Raw genomic sequence first — 20,674 nt, forward strand, 5'->3', positions numbered from 1 at the left:
GTGCGTTCATAGAATTACTTGTTAATACGAAAAGTATTAGTAGTATTCCATCTGTCCAATATCTTAGTCTAATGTCATTGCGTCTCACTCTCTCGTTTAGCAAAATGTGAGACAAAATACATATTGGACAAGGAAATAGGACAGGTGGAATACCACCCTTACATACCTTCCCACACAGATCGCAGGCGAAGCCTTTAGTGGGCTGAGCCCTCCGATGAGAATGTGCGTGTAGAGCGAGCGAGCGAGGATACGCGAACGTTGCTCCGCACTCTACGCACACGTACGGTTTCGCGCCTTCGTGCACCGCCTGTGACCAAAGATAGATACTAATTAGGGAGAAAAAAAACTTAACTCACACGATGAACTTTTCAAAAAAGATAAATAACTGTTTCAGAGAAGCGAATAAAGCAGTTAAATGTAATTTCATGAAACAAAATATTTTTGATACATTCATTCAATATTTGAAATTTGAAGAATAGCGTCTAATAGCTATAAATATTTTCGCGACAGAGAATATTCTTAAAGTAACAAAATAAGTGGGGGCATCAATTATTTATTGTTGGTTACGCTAGGTGACAACAGTGGCATAGTTATAATATGTTCTATTATACATTCCCCGGTCGCTTATACATATTACAATAATGCATGTTTGGTGAATTTAAAAGGTGTATAAAAGTATCGAAAAACTTGTTATTTTGAGATACTTATTAAACTCTACATATGACTCTACATGTTAGACTTCATATTACGTACATTAAGCTTAGAATAAATTTAAAAGTGGAAAAATTGCTGTCTTGGGTGAGACTTGAACTCACGGCCTCTGGATCGATACTCCAGCGCCCTGCCATCTGAGCCACCAAGACCTCATCAGGGGTCATCCATTAATTACGTCACACGAAATTCTAGGTTTTTTTACCCCTCCCCCCCTCCTTGTCACACTTGGTCACATTTGGCAAACCCCTCCCCCCTGGTGTGGCGTCACATTTCTTCAACGAAATCGGCAAATATTTATTTAATATTTTATCAAAATATATTTGACAAAAGGATCCCCGCTCCGAATCGTTTCTGGTGCAGAGGCTGTCCATAGCCATCCAGCGGGGTAATGCCGTGAGTGTTATGGGCACTTTTGCACCGGAAGCGATAAGGAACGGGTTTTGACGGATAGTTACTTTCGTAATTATTTAAGATGTATTATGTATTGTGTCCAATATTGCTATTTCAATAAAATAATAATAAATAAAATAAAATAAAAAAGCCTTTATTATTTCTTGCATGAAAAAAGAAACAAAATAAAATCAAACAATAGTGTATAGGTTATTTAGTTAATTAGTAACTTATTATATAACATTTTGGAAACATCTTAATTTCTAGTATGTTAGTAATTTAGTATTTATATTTAGGGAGGTATGATTAATTGTTGTTTCTGCAAGAACCCCAGTTTGGGTGAAGGCCTCCTCCAAAGATGCCTATTTAATTCGGTCTTGCGCTTATGAGATTCTTGTATTCTTCTGTTGACTTTCCTACTCTTCGCACTTCCGATATACCTGTTATGTTTTACTTGATTTCTTTTCCTTGATTCTTCTATTTCTATTAATCAATCATATACTTAACGAAAGTGTTCTGACTTTGTATGTTTCAATCTGTATTCGGTGTGTGTTCCTTTGTTCTTTGGAGGGTTTTGGTCATAATCTTCCCCGGTGACCAGCCGTGTTGGAAGATGTATATTGTTTTTTCTATTCTTGATTTTTGTTAAGTAATTTCTGTGTAGAGGAGGGGTAGGGTACTAATTCTATAAGTTCGTGTCTTGTTTTTCTTTGTTGTTTGGATTTTTATTTACTAAATAATTTAATATTCCTGGTTTTAGAACTGTCTCCGATACGCTTTGTGGTCTTTGTAATGGTGAATGCATAGGTTGGGTTTTATTTTTCTTTGAAACCTGTGTTCTATAGTCATTCTGGCGTTGATTGTTCTCTGGTGATATTTGGAGGTTCCTTTTTTTGTTGGATGTTGTGTCTATTGATTTTCCAACGATTACTAATTTGTCATACTTGATGAAGGCTTTATTCCCGTTCGCGTTTTCCATTTTTAGTTGAGTTTGTAATTCTCTCCTTTTTTCTAAGATGTTTGGTGGGAAGTCCAATAAAATATTATTAACCTAATGTTAAATGTATAACTACGTTTTTCTGAATAAAGATTATTATTTATTTGACAAAAGAAGTATTACTAATTTTATAACCCAAAACTGATTAAGAAATAAAATTAAAAACGATTATCGTTTGAAAACCTTGTTATTTAAAAGATAATTAGCGTATAAAATAATTTAAATAAACTTTCGGTTACTGATGAAGTTAAAGTGACGTCACAAAGTTTATGACCCCCCTCCCCTTGTCACAACATGTCACATTTTCTTGACCCCCTCCCTCCCCCTAAACGTGTGATGTTGTGATGTGCTGCCTAAGCAGGAGTCACATATCCCCTCGGCCTGGAAGGCTGGAGAGGTTTACCGAGCTAGTCTCAGATTTGGGAGAAAGGGGACTTACGGGTTGTTAACACAAACACGGATAGTACACTGGTCTAGACGGGGCTTTATGCCGTTTATTGAAAACACTTAATAGCTAACACTTATCACTAATATGCCCCGGTGGGCCGATTCCCTATAGTAGCGGCGGGATACGCGAGTGCCCTAGGTAATCTACACGCAAACCTAGCTCCGGGTTAGATCGTGGTAGGCGGGAGTGATAGGGACGATCGGGGACAGGAGTTACGCCGGCCGGCGGTGTCCGCTACAGGCCCTGCGTATGAGGATTCACTGGCAGGCGGTGACCGCTCCAGCCCGTGATGGAAGGGAACAGCCTGGCCTAGGCGCACATATGTCACCCCGGCCGCGACCGCAAGAAAGGGGTTAGGAGAGATGTAAGTAATCGTGCTGGTCGGCGGTAATGTTAGATTGAGGACAGGGGCTACGCCGGCCGGCGGTGTCCGCTACAGGCCCTGCGTGTGAGGATTCACTGGCAGGCGGTGACCGCTCCAGCCCGTGATGGAAGGGAACAGCCTGGCCTAGGCGCACATGTGTCACCCCGGCCGCGACCGCAGGAAGGGACTAGGAGAGGTGTGTCGCCGAGAAGCGGCGGGGACGGAATGGGTTCTGTACTGAGTGCTGCGCGCGGTTATATAGCTGCCGGTTGGTGCTCCCCTCCGTCGCGCCCCGCACCGCGCCATCGTGTCGGTGTGGCCGGATTCCGTACAGGGCGCGTCGCTGCGGTGACATGGCGCGCTGGTGACATAGCTATGTCACAATGTAATTAATGGATGACTCCTCACTAGCCAGCAAATCTTTCCACCATATTAATAGCATCGTTTCGCAGACGTTTCTGCTTGTTAAAAATTAAAATTCATATTACGTACGTTCGTAGGTATGGCAACGAGATACATAAAAAATGGATCCACCCAGGCAATTATTTATTTTATTTAATCTTTGTTTCACATAAGAAAACACACTGTACAAAAGGCAAACTTAATGCTTAATGCATTCTCTACCAGTCAACCTATAGGCAAAGCAGATAAGTTGTAGGGGGTAGTTATAGGGGTATTATAAGAATGTTTAGTGAACCTTGATGTGTAGCGATCGGCTCTGCTTGTTGCTGAACATCTTGTCGCACTGCGGACACTTGAGCTTGGGCTTGCCGGACGGGCCGAGCACGACCGTGTCTGTCTCCACCTCGGTCTCTGGCGGCGTCGTTTCTGGTGCCACTTCTGTAATCATTACATCTTTTAACCTCGTGATACTTCTTCTTCCTTGCGTTATCCCGGCATTTTGCCACGGCTCATGGGAGCCTGGGGTCCGCTTGACAACTAAACCCATGATTTGACGTAGGCGCTAGTTTTTACGAAAGCGACTGCCATCTGACCTTCCAACCCAGAGGGGAAACTAGGCCTTATTGGGATTAGTCCGGTTTCCTCACGATGTTTTCCTTCACCGAAAAGCGACTGGCAAATATCAAATGACATTTCGTACATAAGTTCCGAAAAACTCATTGGTACGAGCCGGGGTTTGAACCCGCGACCTCCGGATTGAAAGTCGCACGCTCTTACCGCTAGGCCACCAGCGCTCAGCTTATTCTGGTTTTGCCGGGTTTGCGCACAGGAGTGGCGTGACAGTATCTCGCCCGCGAGATAGACTAACCGTGCCTCTTTAATTAATACAGTTAGAAAAAGACGCGTAGTCTAATCTCGCGAGCGAGATACTGTCGCGCAGTGTTGGCCGAAACGTTAATGCAATTGAAAATGTTGGCCTATATCATTATAAATTGAATCGTAAACTGTAACCGTCCGTTACGGTTTAAGGTTCAATTTATAATGGTTAACGGCCAACATTTTCAATTGCATTAACGTTTCGGCCAACACTGCTGTCGCGCCCCTAGGCCTACAGAGATCTGTCTATCTGACGTACCCGGTTTCTCGTCCGGTTTCTCCACGTTCTCCGTCGTATCGGCGTCCGGCACGGCGGCCGGCAGCGTAGTGTCCTGTACATTGCTGACGAGCTTCTCTACTGAGGGCAGTTCTTCGGACGGTTCTGGCGGCTGCTCTGTCTTTATTGGAGACGTTTGGGGGTTCTCCGGATTCTGGAATAAGGTTTTTAAGTGTATGTATAATATAAATACAGTTTTGGGGAAAATCTTGTCAATAACATAAAAAGATTTGTGCAGCATGCAATTTATTAAGGATTATATCTTTTTGTATGATGTATTAGATAGCAATAATGTCGCACGGAATGACCGCTGTCTTTCGTCTCGTGTGCGGCGTTCCTCTGGTGCTTGGTGAACATGAGTCTGGTGGGGAAGGTCTCCCCGCAGCTGTGCGAGATGTGTGGCATGCTACATGCGTCTCACCTCCGTGTCGCACGGGACGACCGTCTGTCCCTCGTGTGCGGCGTTCCCCTGGTGCGTGGTGAAAATGAGCCTGGTGGGGAAGGTCTGGCCGCAGCTGTGCGACACGTATGGCAAGCTACATGCGTCTCACCTGCGTGTCGCACGGGATGACAGTCTGTCCCTCGTGTGCGGCGGTCCTCTGGTGCGTAGTGAACATGAGTCTGGTGGGGAAGGTCTGGCCGCAGCCGCAGCGGTACTGCACGGGTCCGTGCGCGGCCACGTGTGACATGTAGCGGCCAACGCAAGAGAACTCCATGCCGCAGATGGCGCACTGCTCGCGCGTCGGTCGCATGCGACCTGGACAAACAATAATATTTTTAACTGACTTCAATTTCATAGAAGGAAGAGGTGAAGGGGGGGGGGGGCGGGACGAGCTCCCCATGTTAAAGGCAAACCGAATATATATGCATGCATGCATGGATGTTATGTTATGTGTACTTTAGTCGGCCTCCCTCGCCCTCGCCTCCATATGCCAAATGACCTCGATCCAGGTAAAGGGGAGCAGCTCGTCTGAGTGACTTACCTTTCGGCCTCCCCCGGCCTTTGCCCTTAAAAACGACCACATGTTCTCCAGAAGCCTCCATACATCCTGACATCGAGTCCCTTAAACATGGGCAGCTTGTTTTAGTGACTTACCTTTCGGCCTCCCCCGGCCTTTGCCCTTAACAACGACTACAAGTTCTCCAGAGGCCTCCATATGCCCTATGACCTCGGGTTCCTTGGACACGGGAGGCTTGTCCGCGTCTGGTTTAGCTTCGGCGTCACTTTCATCGCCGTCAGTCACTCCCTCCTCTTTGAATATCCTTTCTAGCTCTTTGCCCTGGAATATAAATGAGTGTATACCGTTTGGACTATCTTGAATTCCGGAATTGTAATCAGTAACACAGACAAAGGTTTTTTTTATAATAAATATAACATCAGTTAAATTATTTTGATGAAATTTACAAGCTTAACAAAAATTAAATTAATTTAGTTAAATTAAAAAATACTTAGTTAAGTTTTTTTTTTCATTAATCCCCTACGCATTATACTAAAATGCCTGACATTATTTAGGAAAAGAGCTGACACTCTTCAACTGCTGGATCGATTTTTATCAAACATAGCTAAGAACCATCGCTAGGAAACTCGCTTTATAAAAAAACAAATCGAGATCTGTCCATCTATTTGAGAATTACGATGCCACAGACACACAGACATATAGACATTAGCGTCAAACATATAACATCCCTCTTTTTGCGTAGGGGGTTAAAAATTATCATGATTTTAATTTAGACGAAGAAATTCACAATAATATTTAGTAGAACAACCAACAAAGCAGAAAAAATCAGTTTACCTGAACAGCTTCTTTGAATCTAGTTGGTGTCTTCCTCCTCCGTTTCCCCTGCAACTCCTCCTCTTTCTGGCTAACCTTGGCCTCCTCGACCTGCTGCCTGGCAGCGGCCTCCTGCGCCAACTCCTCAGGACTCTTGGGCTTCTTCGGAGGCCGGCCTCGCTTGCGTTTGGGCTTCTCCAAGCCTGCCACTTGGAGGGCGATCGGGTGCTCCACTTGGTAGACGCCATCGCTGGTGTTGACTGGAATAACGGAATTGTGAATCTCCCTCGTCCGTAAAACTTAGCAAACCTCTGTTTATTGTGTATAATAGTGAGACTAGCCAGCCATACTAGAAGATAGTGGACAATTCTTCTGAAGACTATTTATTTAAATCTTATTGCACAAAATATATACAACAATGTACAAATGGCGGACTTAATACCTTGCCCCCTTATTCATAAACGTCTACTAAAGTTGACAAGCTAATAATAATTGTTTGTCCCTTTCCATCATACCAATTGATACGTCAGAAAGGGACAAACAATTATTATAGGCTTGTCAACTTTAGTAGACATTTATGAATAAGGGGGTTAGACTTTTAGGGGCCCCCCACATCTAGCGCCTTTCGAGCGTCGGCGTCCGGTCAGCGCTATGGAAAATGACGTCGCTGCGCAGTTCCGTCGACGTTGCGTCGAGCAGCGGCCATAGAGTTATAGACGCCGACGCTCATTACTCACAATGAGAATACCCTGTCTGATTTAAATTTCTAGGACAGGAAATACTCCCGGGACTGAATTAGTATGACGAGACCTGGACATTCCCGGGTAAAGGGACTGATTTTGTATAGAAAACCAGTACTGGGAGCACAACACAGTTTAGGTATGAAAGTTGTTTTCTTTTATTTAAATGAAACATTCGAAAAATGTTCTTGGGTGCCTAACCCATAAGTATTTTTTAAATCATTGACATGATTAAATTAAAAAAATGATATGCAAAGGTTACACATACTCTCATAAACAATGTTCTCGGTGATAATCTCAGGCTCACTTGCCACTGCATTGTTGAACAATGTCTTCTTATATTCCTTCTCCCGCTGATGCAGCTCTCTTATTATTTTCTGAAATATAATCATGTCATAAAATAAGTAGTCTGTGCGGAAAGAGAAGAGTCGTGGAATGTATGGGTTCCCTTACATTCCATGACTCTTCTGTTTCCGCACAAACTCTAAGTAACAAATAGAAATACACATAGTAGACATACTCGTACATTAAGAAAGTACAAATGCGAACTTATCTGTCGAAGGGATGTCTTCCAGCTTGTTGTCAAGCAGAATTGTTTAAAACAAGAACTACTTTGTTTGTATATTAATTTTTTGTTGCTTTGTTATTTTTATATGTAAAATATGAAAGTACTTTTGTAAGGATACCCCTTAGAGATGGAAAATAGTGATAAGAAATAATAAGTATAAAGTTTTAAGATATAAATGATAATGTACAAACCTGTCCATTTATTATCAAGGTTATAAATTCTACAGTAGCTTCTATCTGGATAGTACATCCTGGACAAATGGTCCGTGGTAATTGTCCGTCGTCTGATACCTGAGTAGAATAATATTTACTTTATTGTACACATTTTTTCTATAGATTTAGAAAACTTAAGATGCATCAATTTTATGTATGTAATTTAAATGACAAATATTTCAGGTTGTTCGGTATAATTAAGTTATATGTATTGTCATGTCACTGATATAATGCGTAGAAATTTAATAATACATCACCAGAAAATATAAAAATAATGATACAAATAAACCTTACTTTTATTCAAATCAGCTGTAAAAATGTCAAATAGTGGCGCGTAATAAATACAAAATTTAGGTATGATAAGAAGTATAAACAGTAAATAAATAAGTATTATAAAAATACACAGCTATTATTTCATATATTTCCAGTAAAATATACGCATTACAATAAGATTAAAGATAGAAAATGTTAACATTTTCGTGAATCAGACCTCCATCTTGGTTTCGTAATGGAGTCAAAACAACCACGAATTAAATAAAAAGTACTCTACCTTGATTGGTAAATAGGTATTAATGATTTCACTTAAGTTCTGGCTATTTTCTTCACTAGAATATAACAATGTTCCATTATCATTTTCTTCTCCACATAATCTACAAACAGTAGAATTATACAGAAAGACTTCCATCTTCTAATGGGAGTTTTTTTTAATCACACCATCTACTTCCTTATGATTTGCCAACATAACGAAACCAACCCAAGGATAATAATTTGACAGTTTTGAGGCGTATATTTGAAACGTTAAATACCCTTTATAATGTATCTAAAATAAATCAAAGATTGTATTTATTTTGAAAATTAATTAAAAACAGTTCTTTAATTAAATTTAGTACTTTATTATTACCAATCAACACAAAAAATAAAACTTGTGAGCCAAGTTTATTAAAGCGTTTTTAGCTTAAATTTTGTTACGTTTCTAGCAACATTTCAATATCCCCTTCTTTCTTTTTGAAAGCCCTTTCCGGTTTAGTTCTTGGGGCTAGAGGCCGTAGTTTCGGTTTTTATTATTTATATCGCCCTTAATCCATCAAAATGAGAATCTATAAAGATATTATTACTGGTAATTACGTTTGTCATGTTATATTGAAGTGTTTTTAGTGAATATTTTATTAAATATGTGTAATATTGATATCGGTTACTTTGACATTTCATTGTGCCCATGACAGGGATGTCTCATCATCAATTTTGGATATTTTATGCCACATCGACAATCCAGATGGCTTCTCCAGGTTTTGAAATGGAAATAACAGGATGTAATTGTACTTTTCAGGTGACGAGATGTTCTCGGACACATACAAAATAAAGCTGGTCGATGAAGTACTTTACGAAGTGACCGCTAAACTTGTGCAGAGAACCCAGGGCGATATCCAGATCGAGGGTTTCAACCCCTCGGCTGAGGAGGCCGATGAGGGCACTGACTCTGCCGTGGAGACTGGATTAGACATAGTTCTCAACCACAGGCTTGTGGAGACATACGCCTTCGGTGACAAAAAGTCGTACACACTGTACCTTAAGGACTACATGAAAAAGTGAGTGATTGTGATAAATGCACTGTGAAGAAACCCGTTCGAGGTTTGGGCTAAAATGCTTGGTTTTAATTTATCAGTATGTATTTATGTTTACGTATACTTAGTGAATTTTTTACTTAAGATCTGTAAGTTGGTGACTTGAATTTTGCAACACTTTAACACGTGTAATCGCTACTGCACAACAGTTCGTAATCTATTATTAAAACCTTTGGTCAAATCAACTATCCCAACAATAGCTCTATTGCCACCAAACTGTCAGAGATGCCTTTAAGATGAGTCATTGTGAAATCAAGATTGAACTCTTCATTTGTCATATTTTAGGTTAGTTTTTGAACAATTTTTGATTCAATAAAGAAGCTGAGCTTATCTTTGTTGTGGTAACACTGAAGGTCAAGATAAAGGCTTTATCAGTCATGATAAAGGTTAACCTGTACATACACAGAATTAGATTTTGTTCTGAATTATTTGAAGAGTCGAAAACAAAACACGCAATGGGCCAGGGCACAGAATAAATAATAGTACTAGGTACAGAAGACTCACTCTCTAACAAAACGCGTCTGTCACGATGGTATCGTCTTGGGTCGTCCCATTCGTTTTTCGTCAAGTTCTTAAATTAGTCTTATTCATCTTTCATTTTTGCTTTTAGCATATATAGAATGTTCCTAGAGTTAGCATAGCCATAGATTATCCTAACATTTATTACACTCATTACATTGATTTAAGTGTGGGTGGATTTTGGAAATAAGTTCACCACAGGTGTGTGTTGGCCCATTGGGTTGTTTTGTTATTCAAGAATGTTTATAGAGTTAGCATAGCCATAGATTGTCCTAAGTAGTGTCCAGAGTAATGGTGGCCAATTTTACATAGAGGGAGTTCAGTTTACAATATACACACACAAATAAAAAACTATTTAATGAAATAATTTGATTTGTTCCCTAGATGTGGATTACTTTTGTTTATGCTTAGCCATATGGTCTGCACACAGTATACAATTTTATCACTGAATAAAGTCAAAACAATCTATTCAAGTAGGCCTAGCATTCAAGTAATTGAAGCTTGAAATGCCAGTTTATTTATATTTATACCCCAGGCTACCATGAGCTGCACGTGGCAGAATGCCGGGATAACTCGAGGAAGATGGATAGTATATGTGGACAATGGCATGGGCAGATGCTAGCAAGCTATAGATGGTCAAGCAAATCTTTTCAGTAGAAAAAGGCGCGAAATTAAAATTTTCTATGAGAATAATCTCTTCGTGCCTACTTTTTTCAAATTCACCCCCTTTTTCTACTTACTAGGTCTGCTTGACCAACTATAATTAAGTTATTACAAAACATAGGCATCATCTAATACCAGAGGTTGGATTGTAGTGCCTTCCTGTGGAGCATATGATGCTATAACAGCAACTTCTATCCATGGACAATCATTTTAAATGTTTGTGCACATTATTATTGGAGTTAACAAAATCTTTAATTATTATTGACTTAATTTTGGACCTTGTGACCTAGTTAATTGATCTTATCAATTACATTATTTTGCAAAATCATACGCCTGTGTGATGTAGTCATCAGATCAGATGTCAGTATCTTCAGATTCCACTTTACTTAAGAACCTTAAGAGCCTTACTATTTTGAATCTGAAGAGACTATGGTTCCAAATCAGAGAAACTAGTTGTACTCTATCAAGGTAGAAAAGTCAATGATTAAATCCCAGAATCACTCTTTCTCAAGTGTTATTGGCGTATCTCAAGTTTTAACAGAAGATTTCTCCTCTATTACAGATTAGTTGAAAAACTAAATGAGAAGGCGCCCGACCAAGTTGAGGTGTTCAAGACCAACATGAACAAAGTTATGAAGGACATCCTCGGCAGGTTTAAGGAACTACAGTTCTTCACCGGCGAGTCCATGGATTGCGACGGTATGGTTGCCATGTGCGAGTACAGAGATATTGATGGCCAGCAAGTGCCAATCATGATGTTCTTCAAACATGGTCTAGAAGAAGAGAAGTTCTAAGCAGCATAAGTGTTCTGTATACTCATAATATTCCACACATCGCCTAACTCATCTTTTGTATTTATTTACAAACCATGTCCGCTGTATCCGGCTTCTCCCATCACAAGGCTGAACAATTTTGTAATGTTATCAAATGTTACATAACTTAAATAAATTAATGACAGCACTTGCAATCCTTTTATTTCTACATACCTACTCAGCAATACCTTGACTGCCACCCAATGCCAATGCCTTGGCTGCTTGACGCGCATTCTCTTTGTATTGAGATCTAAGCTTTAAGTGTACCACAGCACCATAATAATGGCGTTTTTTAGGAATAGAAAGAACTCTACCGAAGTATGTTGATATAAAGTATTTGTCTATCCAAGCGGTATAATAATGAAAAACTTTCAAATAGCGCGATGATGACATATTTACTTAAAATTTTATCGGTCTTTATTTAGAACCTAATGCTTTATTTTGCACAGTTCTTTCTAATCGTAAAAAAAAAATGGAATGGAAGAAGGGCATTTCTAGCAGTAAAATCGAAAGGCTCATGCTCGCTCCCTTCTCGTAGGGTGGCTAGTCTTAACTGCCATCTAGCGGCAAACTTATTAACTGCCTGTGCGACTTTCACGGTTCACTCCATCATGTATAAAACTAGTACGCCTTTTCACAAGATGGCTCTGTAATAATAAAAGCAAAACTAGCAAATGGTGTAGGCTAATTCTTCTAAATTCCTGTAGTTATATCTATAACATCAAGATACATCACTTTACCTACCGTACACCGTGTAGGTACGATATTTTACAGCAGGTGATAATTTCTACACAGGGATAGGTAACATTATTTTTTACTTGCAATCTCTTGCTGACTCGATTTTATGTGCTGGATTGGACCGTATTGAGCGTAAGCATGACAATGTAACAATGTTATATTATACCTATATGTGTCATAGCATGGAGTGCTCACTCCATAGGTACATTGTGGGTACATTTAGTTTTCTTATCTAAACGTCCTAATGTTATTATCGCAGTCGACATCTAGTGGCAACTAGCGGATTTATCAGTACTGCTACTTGACAATATAGATGCGACGAACGAAAAGTCTAATGCTCAATAATTGTAACCGGATAAACCGGAACTCTATTTTCAACTCCTGCTTGTACTAATATTAGATGTAAATTATTGCACACACAAAATACTTTTCGTCAGTCCCGACACTCGTGACATCTAGTGTCAAGTAGCTCACTACCGGTACTTATATGATCACATAGGTAGGATTAATGAGTTTCTAGATATATAGTGAAAAGGTGACACAGTAAAGAAAACACAATTGTAAATTTGAGGTATGTTATATTTATCGAGTTTGTATGTAGGTAATAACTACAATAAAATACAGAAAATGACCGATGATTCTATTACAACGTCGTGTAGATAATGTTATGTACACTAATCACAATTTTTCATATGTATTCATTTAGTTGTATACATGTTTAGGCATCCACGAGGCACGAACGCATGCCCACATATCTTAGTCTTTATATTCTCCATATTTACATGAAGTATGAACATACGCCACCATAAGATCAAGTTTCAACGTTTAGTTAGAGAGAAGTTTTTAAAGTTAAGTACATGTATTTTTGGAGTGGAATAGAAGTTCGAATGATCAGTAGAACATAAGTAAACCGTATTGGAAACCTGTGCCCTGATTATCAAATATAATACAAGCGGATGACACTTTTGTTAGAAAGGGACTTGAGGGACCCCGGAAGTCACTTCTGGGTCTCGGCAAGAGTAATGTGAGTCACCTTTTTATTGTATGTCCCTTTCATTCAAGTCACATATTTTAGTGCTAATTATTGATCTCTAGATAAGGGTTATTTTTATACCCTGTATAAAATGTACCCTTAAATAACCTTATTGAATTAAATATGTTTCATTATTAAAAAACAAGCAATTAGATCGTGACTCTCGTTTTATTTTATGTGACCCAGAAGTACAGTTTTTTTAAATTATAGATTATGACCACTACACAAAAAACATTTGCTTCTTTCGTTGAATTGGTTTAAAAAATATGTTTCGTATAACGGTTTTCATGTTTCCTCAAGTTCCTAGAACTGTAGTTATTCCAATTCACACAACAATATTCACGTTATTGGGTAACTTATGCAAAGGGTACTCGTATTCATTCGGCATTCTGAATTCCACGAAATTTAGCTCCCCAACAGACTGCAACTCTGAATTTCGAAATTCGAACAGCTAAAATTCGTTCCATATTCGAACTTCTCAGACCCTGCGTAAATTACATTGCAAATATTAAAAAGAACTCAATTTTCCGAACTACATTGTACCTACGTTCAACAGGTCAAATAATTTCATTCGTAAAAATGTCGTCCGATACTTATAACGTGGCAGGCATCTAGCGCATAGTATAACAGAATATTTCTAAGTGCTTTAAAATTATCAGCCTATGGTTAGGCTAGTATTAATAAATAAAAAACTTTTTACATTTTATATTGCAACACTTACACCTTGGCAAAAAAAAGAGTAGAAATTAAAAAGTGGCAACACTGTAGTGTCGTCCCGTTTTCTTAAATATATTGGTTTGAAAGGGACGTCTGTACAGTGTTGCCACTTTTTAATTTCTACCCTTTTTTGCCAAGCTGTAGCTTTTATAACACGATGGCTATAATATTTCATTCTCGACGTACGTCGACATTAGGTACTTATTCGCTCAATTTAGCTTCAAACGAAATTAATAAAGGAACGGGCATTGTAATTTCTGAATTTTCTGATATCTTTTTATTGGGTCTTTCGTTTGTAAGTTAAGTTCTCCATTTATTGATAATAGCCTTTACAAGTTTGTGAAATATATCTATAACAGTTTTAATATTATGTATTGCTTTCAGTAGCACACTTATTGTAGCTGATTTAAATATCAACATCTCTTAAAGATTACATATTTTATTTTGACATAATTAATTACTGTAATGGCAATGATGATGCAAACTTAAATTATAACAAATAATCATTGCGACATGAAAATATATACAGCAGAATGAGGTGACCTTGAAATGTCATATTTTTAATTCGATCTTTTTGATAATTGTATTTGATGCTGTTTAGTTGAATGGATCAAGTTAATTTAGAGAATATTAAGTTGTGATTCTAGCCCCGACATTCCTAAATCACCCCATTTTACGGAATCTATATAATTTCACTGAAACTTAAGTAGGTCAGTTTATGCGTTTGTGAGATTTGAGCGAAAAGTGAGACATACAGGTAAGAAGTGGGTGCTGCCGTACCTAATATGAAATACAGTGTATTAACAATAGTGACGAGGAGGAAATACAATACCAGGGGCCCGTTTCCCGAAAACTTGTAAGTAACTTGTAATACAAGCGGATGTCACTTTTTGACACTTCTGATAGAATGGGAATGGGACTTCCACTTGTATTACAAGTTACCTACAAGCTTTTGAGAAACTGGCCCCATTCCATAGCAAACAAACTAGTCATACTAATGTAAGTGAAATACAGAAATAATTATATGAAAATTTAAGAAGAATAAGATCGTATTAAATTTTATAAATATCTCAATATAGTATAAATATATTTACATTTATTAATCCTATAATAGGTTACCTATCATTCATATTGGTGTCTTATTTAACGCACACTTAATATTTATTCGTTATAAATAAAAAATTAGACATTAAAAAGACTTATGGAATGGTTTTTGTACAAAACAAATACAAAGTACCCCCTACCCATCGGTAGGATACTTACGAATCACATAGATGATGATGTATTTACCCCGCCTTTGTACTTGTAAGTTTTATTCGCGTAAGTAGGAACGCAGGTGTATCCGCTAGAATGAGATAACAATATTCGCCTCTCATTCAGTTGCGTTTCGATATCGTATTAAGCAAAACTTAAAGGTACAAAGGCCTTACGTGGCAGCGGCGCTTGCCGCACGCGACTAGTCTGTACAGGGGGCCGATTTTTGAAATTCGACCACTCGATTTCGTGTATTTTGTTAAATGATATCTCCACTACTAGGCGTTTAAATTCTACTAATAGAATTGAAATCGAGTGGTCAATACCACTAGATTTCAAATAACGAGCGTCCATATTTCAAAAATTAGGTTTTCGCCGTTTTCCACCGATTTTCGAGTGACGAAATCGAGTGATCGAAATTCAAAAATCGGCCCCCAGACGGGCGTCTTCATGAAAGTCTCACTTCCAACCGCCCCCTCCGCTCCATTGAAAAATAGATCCATCGCTACTTAAATTTATAATTTACAAATAATGTACTCTCTTAAACCGAATACGATATACATAGTCCTCACTGGTCGCACGTACACCGATCCCGAAGTTCTAAACGTCACTAACCGCTACACTAAGTCCCATCATAAGGTCCTCCATAGAAAAACTTAATGGAATGAAGATTTATTGCTAGAATTACAAGATCACAAACGATTGAAAGTTCACGCCTCCCGGGCTCAACAGTTGAAGGTGTTGGAGTGCGCGCACGAGCGATAGTCGCGTTCGGCCTCCGCGATCACCGAGTACTCGGGCTCGCTGTAGTCGTCGTAGTCGCGCGTTCGCGGGAAGCCGATAATGGTTTCCGAGTTGCGAATGTACCCGTTCTCCTGCTTGCGAGAGTAGCGGTCCGCGCGCGGGAAGTTCTCGTGGCACACGAAGCCGTTGCGGTTGTTCTTCTTGTCGGGCAACGAGCGCAGCGAGCCGTTGTTGAGCAGCGCGGGCGCGCCGTTGTTGAGCGTGAGCGGGGGCGGGCGGTCGCCGCCGATGTACGTGAAGCCGTTGGCGGGCAGCGTGCCGCCGCCGCCGCCTCCCCGCGCGCGCCGCGCCGAGCCCTGCTGCTGGCCCGACATGAAGAACACGCTGGGGGAGGCGTAAAGCTCTAGCTACAGTTCCGTCACCGGGATCGGCCGGAGGCCGGGCGCGTGCGGCGCGGGGTACTGCGCGGGGTGGATGCCGCGCACGATGCAGTCTTCTTCGGTGGAGATGGGCTTGTGGTATTCCAAGTCTTTGCGCATCGCACGCTTGTTCCACTTGTAGTCCTTGAGCTTCTCGTGCATGCTCTTGCGGTAGCGATACAGCACGAGCACGAGTGATGCTAGGAAAGCCACGCAGGCGACTACTACGACACATATAATCGTTTGCTGCCGCGTGTCGTGAACGGCGCAGCCCAAACCGTCTGCAGTTATAGTACGCAAGTACTTGTCCTTCAAATGTAGTGGCTCCGCACATTGGATTTGAGTGAAGTTACTCTTCTCGTTCAATAATTCATGCAGCCAAAGAAGTTGGCAGTCGCAGGCAATAGGATTGTCAGTGATATCCAGTTGTCTCAGCTCTTTTCCGACGAACACAGTTTCACTGATCGTAACAATGGCGTTGTCTCTAAGCGTAACATGTTTCAGCTTAGGCAAGCCGAGTAAAGTACCTTCTTCTATCACTGATAGTTTCTTATTATTTGCCAGTACGATAGTTTCTAAGTTTATGTTGTCCTCCAAAGCTCCTTTCTCGACTCTCTCCAACTGGGCAGCACCAGTAATGTCTAAGAGTTTCAGATTTTTCAAGCCTTTGAATGAGTGGCTTTCTAACGCTACGAAATCATTCTGGCCTATGTACAGCTCTTCCAATCTCGTAAGTCCACCTAGTTGCTGCGTAGGTACTACGCTTAGTCTATTCCCGAAAAGATTCAAACTTCTAAGACCTGGAAGGCCTCTGAATGCGTTCTCGCTTATATTAAAGAGTCCGGCTCCATTCAAGTCGAGCACGGCCAGGCGGTTTAAGCCCGCAAATGTGTCGTCAGGCAGGTACGAGAAAGCGTTGAGTCCCACGTGCAGTTCAGCCAGGCTTCCCAAGAGACTAAAGGACATTGTGGGCACGGAACTCAACTGATTATCATCCAAGTACAGGATCCTCAGAGCTGTGAGTCCTGCGAATGCTTTTGGTTCGATCCTCGATATTCGATTCTGACCAAGGTTCAGTTCCTCTAATCTTGGCAAAGTCGAGAACACACCGTTTGTCAGCTCCTCGAGGAAATTTCGTTTTAAGTTGAGGACAGTTAGCGCATTCAAGCCTTGGAATGTCGTGTTAGTTACTGATGATATTTTGTTATGGTTTAAATGGAGCTCTTGTAATTTCCGTTGGTAGGCAAAGCTTTTAGTGGGAATGTTAACAAGGTGGTTCTGGGAGAGGTCGAGGTGTTGCAGTTCTGCGTAGAACTGCATGGAGCTGTCGATGGTTTTGATTTTGTTGTTGCGGATGATGAGACGCTGGATGGAGGGGTTGAGCGCGATGGGCAGCACGTCCAAGCGGCTCTCCTCGCAGACCACCACTAGGGTCTCATCATTGCAGCTGCAGCCACTCGGGCAGTTCGCCAGCGCCGCCGCCCCGCTCCGCCACGCTAGTAGTTCCAAGGATATAAGCACCACCTGGAAACAAAATAAAATGCAGATTTAGAAATGTTTTAGACCCCAATAAAAAAGGTTCCTTAAATTAAGACGAAACATAAAGCCCGAAACGTTTCATCGACCGTCCAAATAGAACGCTTTCATCAGTACAACCTTTGATATAGCCGGAATTACCCGGGCCCGTTGGTGAATTAAATGTTTTGTTTAATAATGATAAAGTAATACATAAAATTGATTGCCTCGCCCGTGATAAATTAAACTGAATCAGTGTAAGGGGAGCGAGTTCCAGCAGCTTCGCAAAAAGGGAAATAAAATGATATTGGAATGGGAATTTTGCACAGTTTTAATTTATTAAAATGCGCTCCGGCGAGGCGCTCGGGGCAGCGTCTTTGCTTCAAAGACTAGCACTTTTATTACTTTTCCTCTTTTCAACAATTAGCAGCGAGATCCTGAGTGGAGCGGATTCGCCTCTAGAATTACAACGTAGACTTTAAATTCTGTTACGCCTTGATTGCTGACTGACGCTGCACCGAATCTCTCAAAAGAGCGGATAAGTAAATAAGTTTATTAGCTCTCAGAGCCGGCGGACTCGCGACTCCGCCTGGATGACAATTGGATTGGGTATTCGAGATAGATAGTCCCCAAGTTGTCCGCTGCTTGCAACCAACTAACTCAATTATTGGAACAAAATATCTCGTCTTATTACGTACTCGTCTTCTTGGGGAGTTGGGAGTGTTTTGTTGAACGGGGAGTCCTCTAATGAAACTAACAAAAATATCTGCGAAACTACTTATAGTGGAGCCTGTCTACCTAAGTACCTATTCGTTTTGTTTTGGCTTCCAATTTAAGAGACTTTGTAGTCGTAGGTGTTTTAAGACAACTTTCTGATTAATTATATCAGATAAACTTTTAAAGGGCATTATTTAATTACACTTTATTGGACAAACAATCTCAATCGACTCGTTGCGTTTTATTACGCAAAATAAAAAACGGAACGCGTATTGCGTTATTCGCCGGTTTGATTGATTTAAAACCATCCGGGCGATTAATTTCTATTTTCAATTTCAAAATTCGAATCCGCGAACGCGTAAATTCGAAATAGTCACGATTGTGCAACGTTTTGCATTCCATTTCCGCGTATCTGTTGTCCCATTTAACGAGTGGGTGCGCCGGCCGGTGCAAATCAGACTTAAAATACGATATGCAGGTTATTCGCAAACAGCAAGGTGCGTTGTTCGTTTTGGACCGGGACCGGTGAAATTTCCGCTAAAATCCAATAACCGGGCCGGTCCGAACGCGAGTGATTTGGGCGCTCTACAGCGTCGTTGAACAAGCTTTAGGCTGACTAAGCTCGATGGAAACACTTGCGGGCAATGTTATATTTATTCTATTATAGCCATTATAGGTAGATAGATAATTATGATGATTTAAATGGAATATACACACACACATGTGTATTCTACACATTATTAATAATACGAAATTGTAATGGATAATAATTAATGTAAATATTGTAAATAATTGTATATACCTTGTACCTATAAAACTGTATTTGCATGTACATGTACTTAACGCAAATAAATAAATACAATACAATACAATATTAGTAAATAGCTGCGACACAGTTATGAACTAAAGCAGCTGTTTACGATCAAATAGTTATTAAAATGTATTTTCTTATGTTCAATAATAATCTTAAAATTATTGTCAGCTCCAACGCAACTTTAATTTTAGATCTATTCAATTAGATATCTAATCTGAGTCTAAACTCTTCAATAATTGTATGGGGTAATTCTAATTTGTCGAAATTAACTTAATAAAAAAGGACATTATCACTAGGTACGTAAAAGGACTAGACGAAATCAATATACTCGTATATAAAATACCACTTCCAATCCAATGCAGTATTTAATAACTAATACTTACGTGTTAAAGCGTTAACACATTTGTAAAGGATTCACCAATGCTCAGCGTGAAAGTGTAAAAATTGTGCTTACAATGTAAAATGAAGTTATTTTACGAGCGGATGCATTAGCGGGGCAGTAAAACAGGCATGGATGCCTATTCATACTTTGTGCTACAATGTTGGTAAGCCTGCAGGCGTTAGCGTAGATGGTCGCTAGAGTTTGGACACTGTCTGTAACGGTTGCCACACACGATATGTTAAATTCTTTGATACATATAAATTGATTGAGATCGAGGATAACGTGCTATAACAGCCTTTGCTTAAGACCTACCTACCTTATGTCATCTAAGATCATGTCATGTAGCTTTGCACATGACTTTGCCTTTTTCCTTGGCCCATTTCTGTACAACAAGATCTCCATAAAGATCAACCTAACCCAGCTAACAGTGAACCGGTGTAAAGTGGCCGTTACCTCTTTTTTGAAATTATATGATTACGATGAAACTGAAAAACTTCTAAAAATTTCTGTCTAAACCTAATTAATTACAATTAAAAAACATAAATAGAAAAACACTGACTTGAATAATGCCTAAACTTTTAAAAATATTATATTCCTCCTAAAACTTAAACCATCAGTTCATGCAACGCTTGATATATTTTACTTCATATTTTTGTATATACGTTGTGCTTCCCTCATATATTACATATATACATCCATTTATTCTTCTCAGTCTTTAGAATCTCACTGGTGATAACACCAACATACACACACACACACACACACACACACACATACACACACACACGTACACATAAACACTTATTTCCCTTACCATTTGTTATGTTTTTTTTTTCTTTATCTTTTAAAAGATACATATATTTATATTTAGTAATGCATAAATGCTATGTATACTGCGTCTGGACTTAGTTAGATTAAATGTGATCCGGGAGAGGTGGTGCTTCCTGCCGTCATACAGCTTTTAC

The 20,674-nt window shown here is 39.8% G+C and overlaps 3 protein-coding genes across 3 annotated transcripts in view; 1 reads left to right on the forward strand and 2 right to left on the reverse strand.

Annotated features, from left to right (window-relative positions):
- The window catches only part of LOC134663969 (zinc finger protein Xfin-like), a 38,823-nt gene extending 30,234 nt beyond the window's left edge, over nucleotides 1–8,589 (reverse strand). The window contains exons 1-9 of the mRNA XM_063520526.1: nucleotides 8,311–8,589; nucleotides 7,740–7,838; nucleotides 7,249–7,357; nucleotides 6,262–6,500; nucleotides 5,565–5,748; nucleotides 5,020–5,225; nucleotides 4,451–4,622; nucleotides 3,611–3,753; nucleotides 167–307 (exon numbers count right to left, since the gene is read on the reverse strand). Coding sequence (XP_063376596.1) covers nucleotides 167–307; nucleotides 3,611–3,753; nucleotides 4,451–4,622; nucleotides 5,020–5,225; nucleotides 5,565–5,748; nucleotides 6,262–6,500; nucleotides 7,249–7,357; nucleotides 7,740–7,838; nucleotides 8,311–8,445 — 1,428 coding nt within the window. The 5' untranslated portion in view covers nucleotides 8,446–8,589. The remainder of the gene's footprint in view (nucleotides 1–166; nucleotides 308–3,610; nucleotides 3,754–4,450; nucleotides 4,623–5,019; nucleotides 5,226–5,564; nucleotides 5,749–6,261; nucleotides 6,501–7,248; nucleotides 7,358–7,739; nucleotides 7,839–8,310) is intronic.
- Nucleotides 8,590–8,720: 131 nt separating this feature from the next.
- LOC134664016 (translationally-controlled tumor protein homolog) lies at nucleotides 8,721–11,524 on the forward strand. The gene is made up of 3 exons (XM_063520580.1): nucleotides 8,721–8,877; nucleotides 9,088–9,346; nucleotides 11,127–11,524. The coding sequence occupies exons 1-3, from the start codon at nucleotides 8,850–8,852 to the stop codon at nucleotides 11,356–11,358; spliced, it is 519 nt and encodes a 172-aa protein (XP_063376650.1). The 5' UTR covers nucleotides 8,721–8,849; the 3' UTR covers nucleotides 11,359–11,524.
- A 1,148-nt stretch (nucleotides 11,525–12,672) lies between these two features.
- LOC134664055 (leucine-rich repeat neuronal protein 1-like) overlaps nucleotides 12,673–20,674 on the reverse strand; it is a 346,981-nt gene continuing 338,979 nt past the window's right edge. The window contains exons 7-8 of the mRNA XM_063520625.1: nucleotides 16,348–17,805; nucleotides 12,673–16,269 (exon numbers count right to left, since the gene is read on the reverse strand). Of these exons, the coding sequence (XP_063376695.1) occupies nucleotides 15,844–16,269; nucleotides 16,348–17,805 (1,884 nt within the window). The 3' untranslated portion in view covers nucleotides 12,673–15,843. The remainder of the gene's footprint in view (nucleotides 16,270–16,347; nucleotides 17,806–20,674) is intronic.

This window comes from Cydia fagiglandana, chromosome 4, assembly GCF_963556715.1.
Source record: "Cydia fagiglandana chromosome 4, ilCydFagi1.1, whole genome shotgun sequence".
Taxonomy (NCBI): domain Eukaryota; kingdom Metazoa; phylum Arthropoda; class Insecta; order Lepidoptera; family Tortricidae; genus Cydia; species Cydia fagiglandana.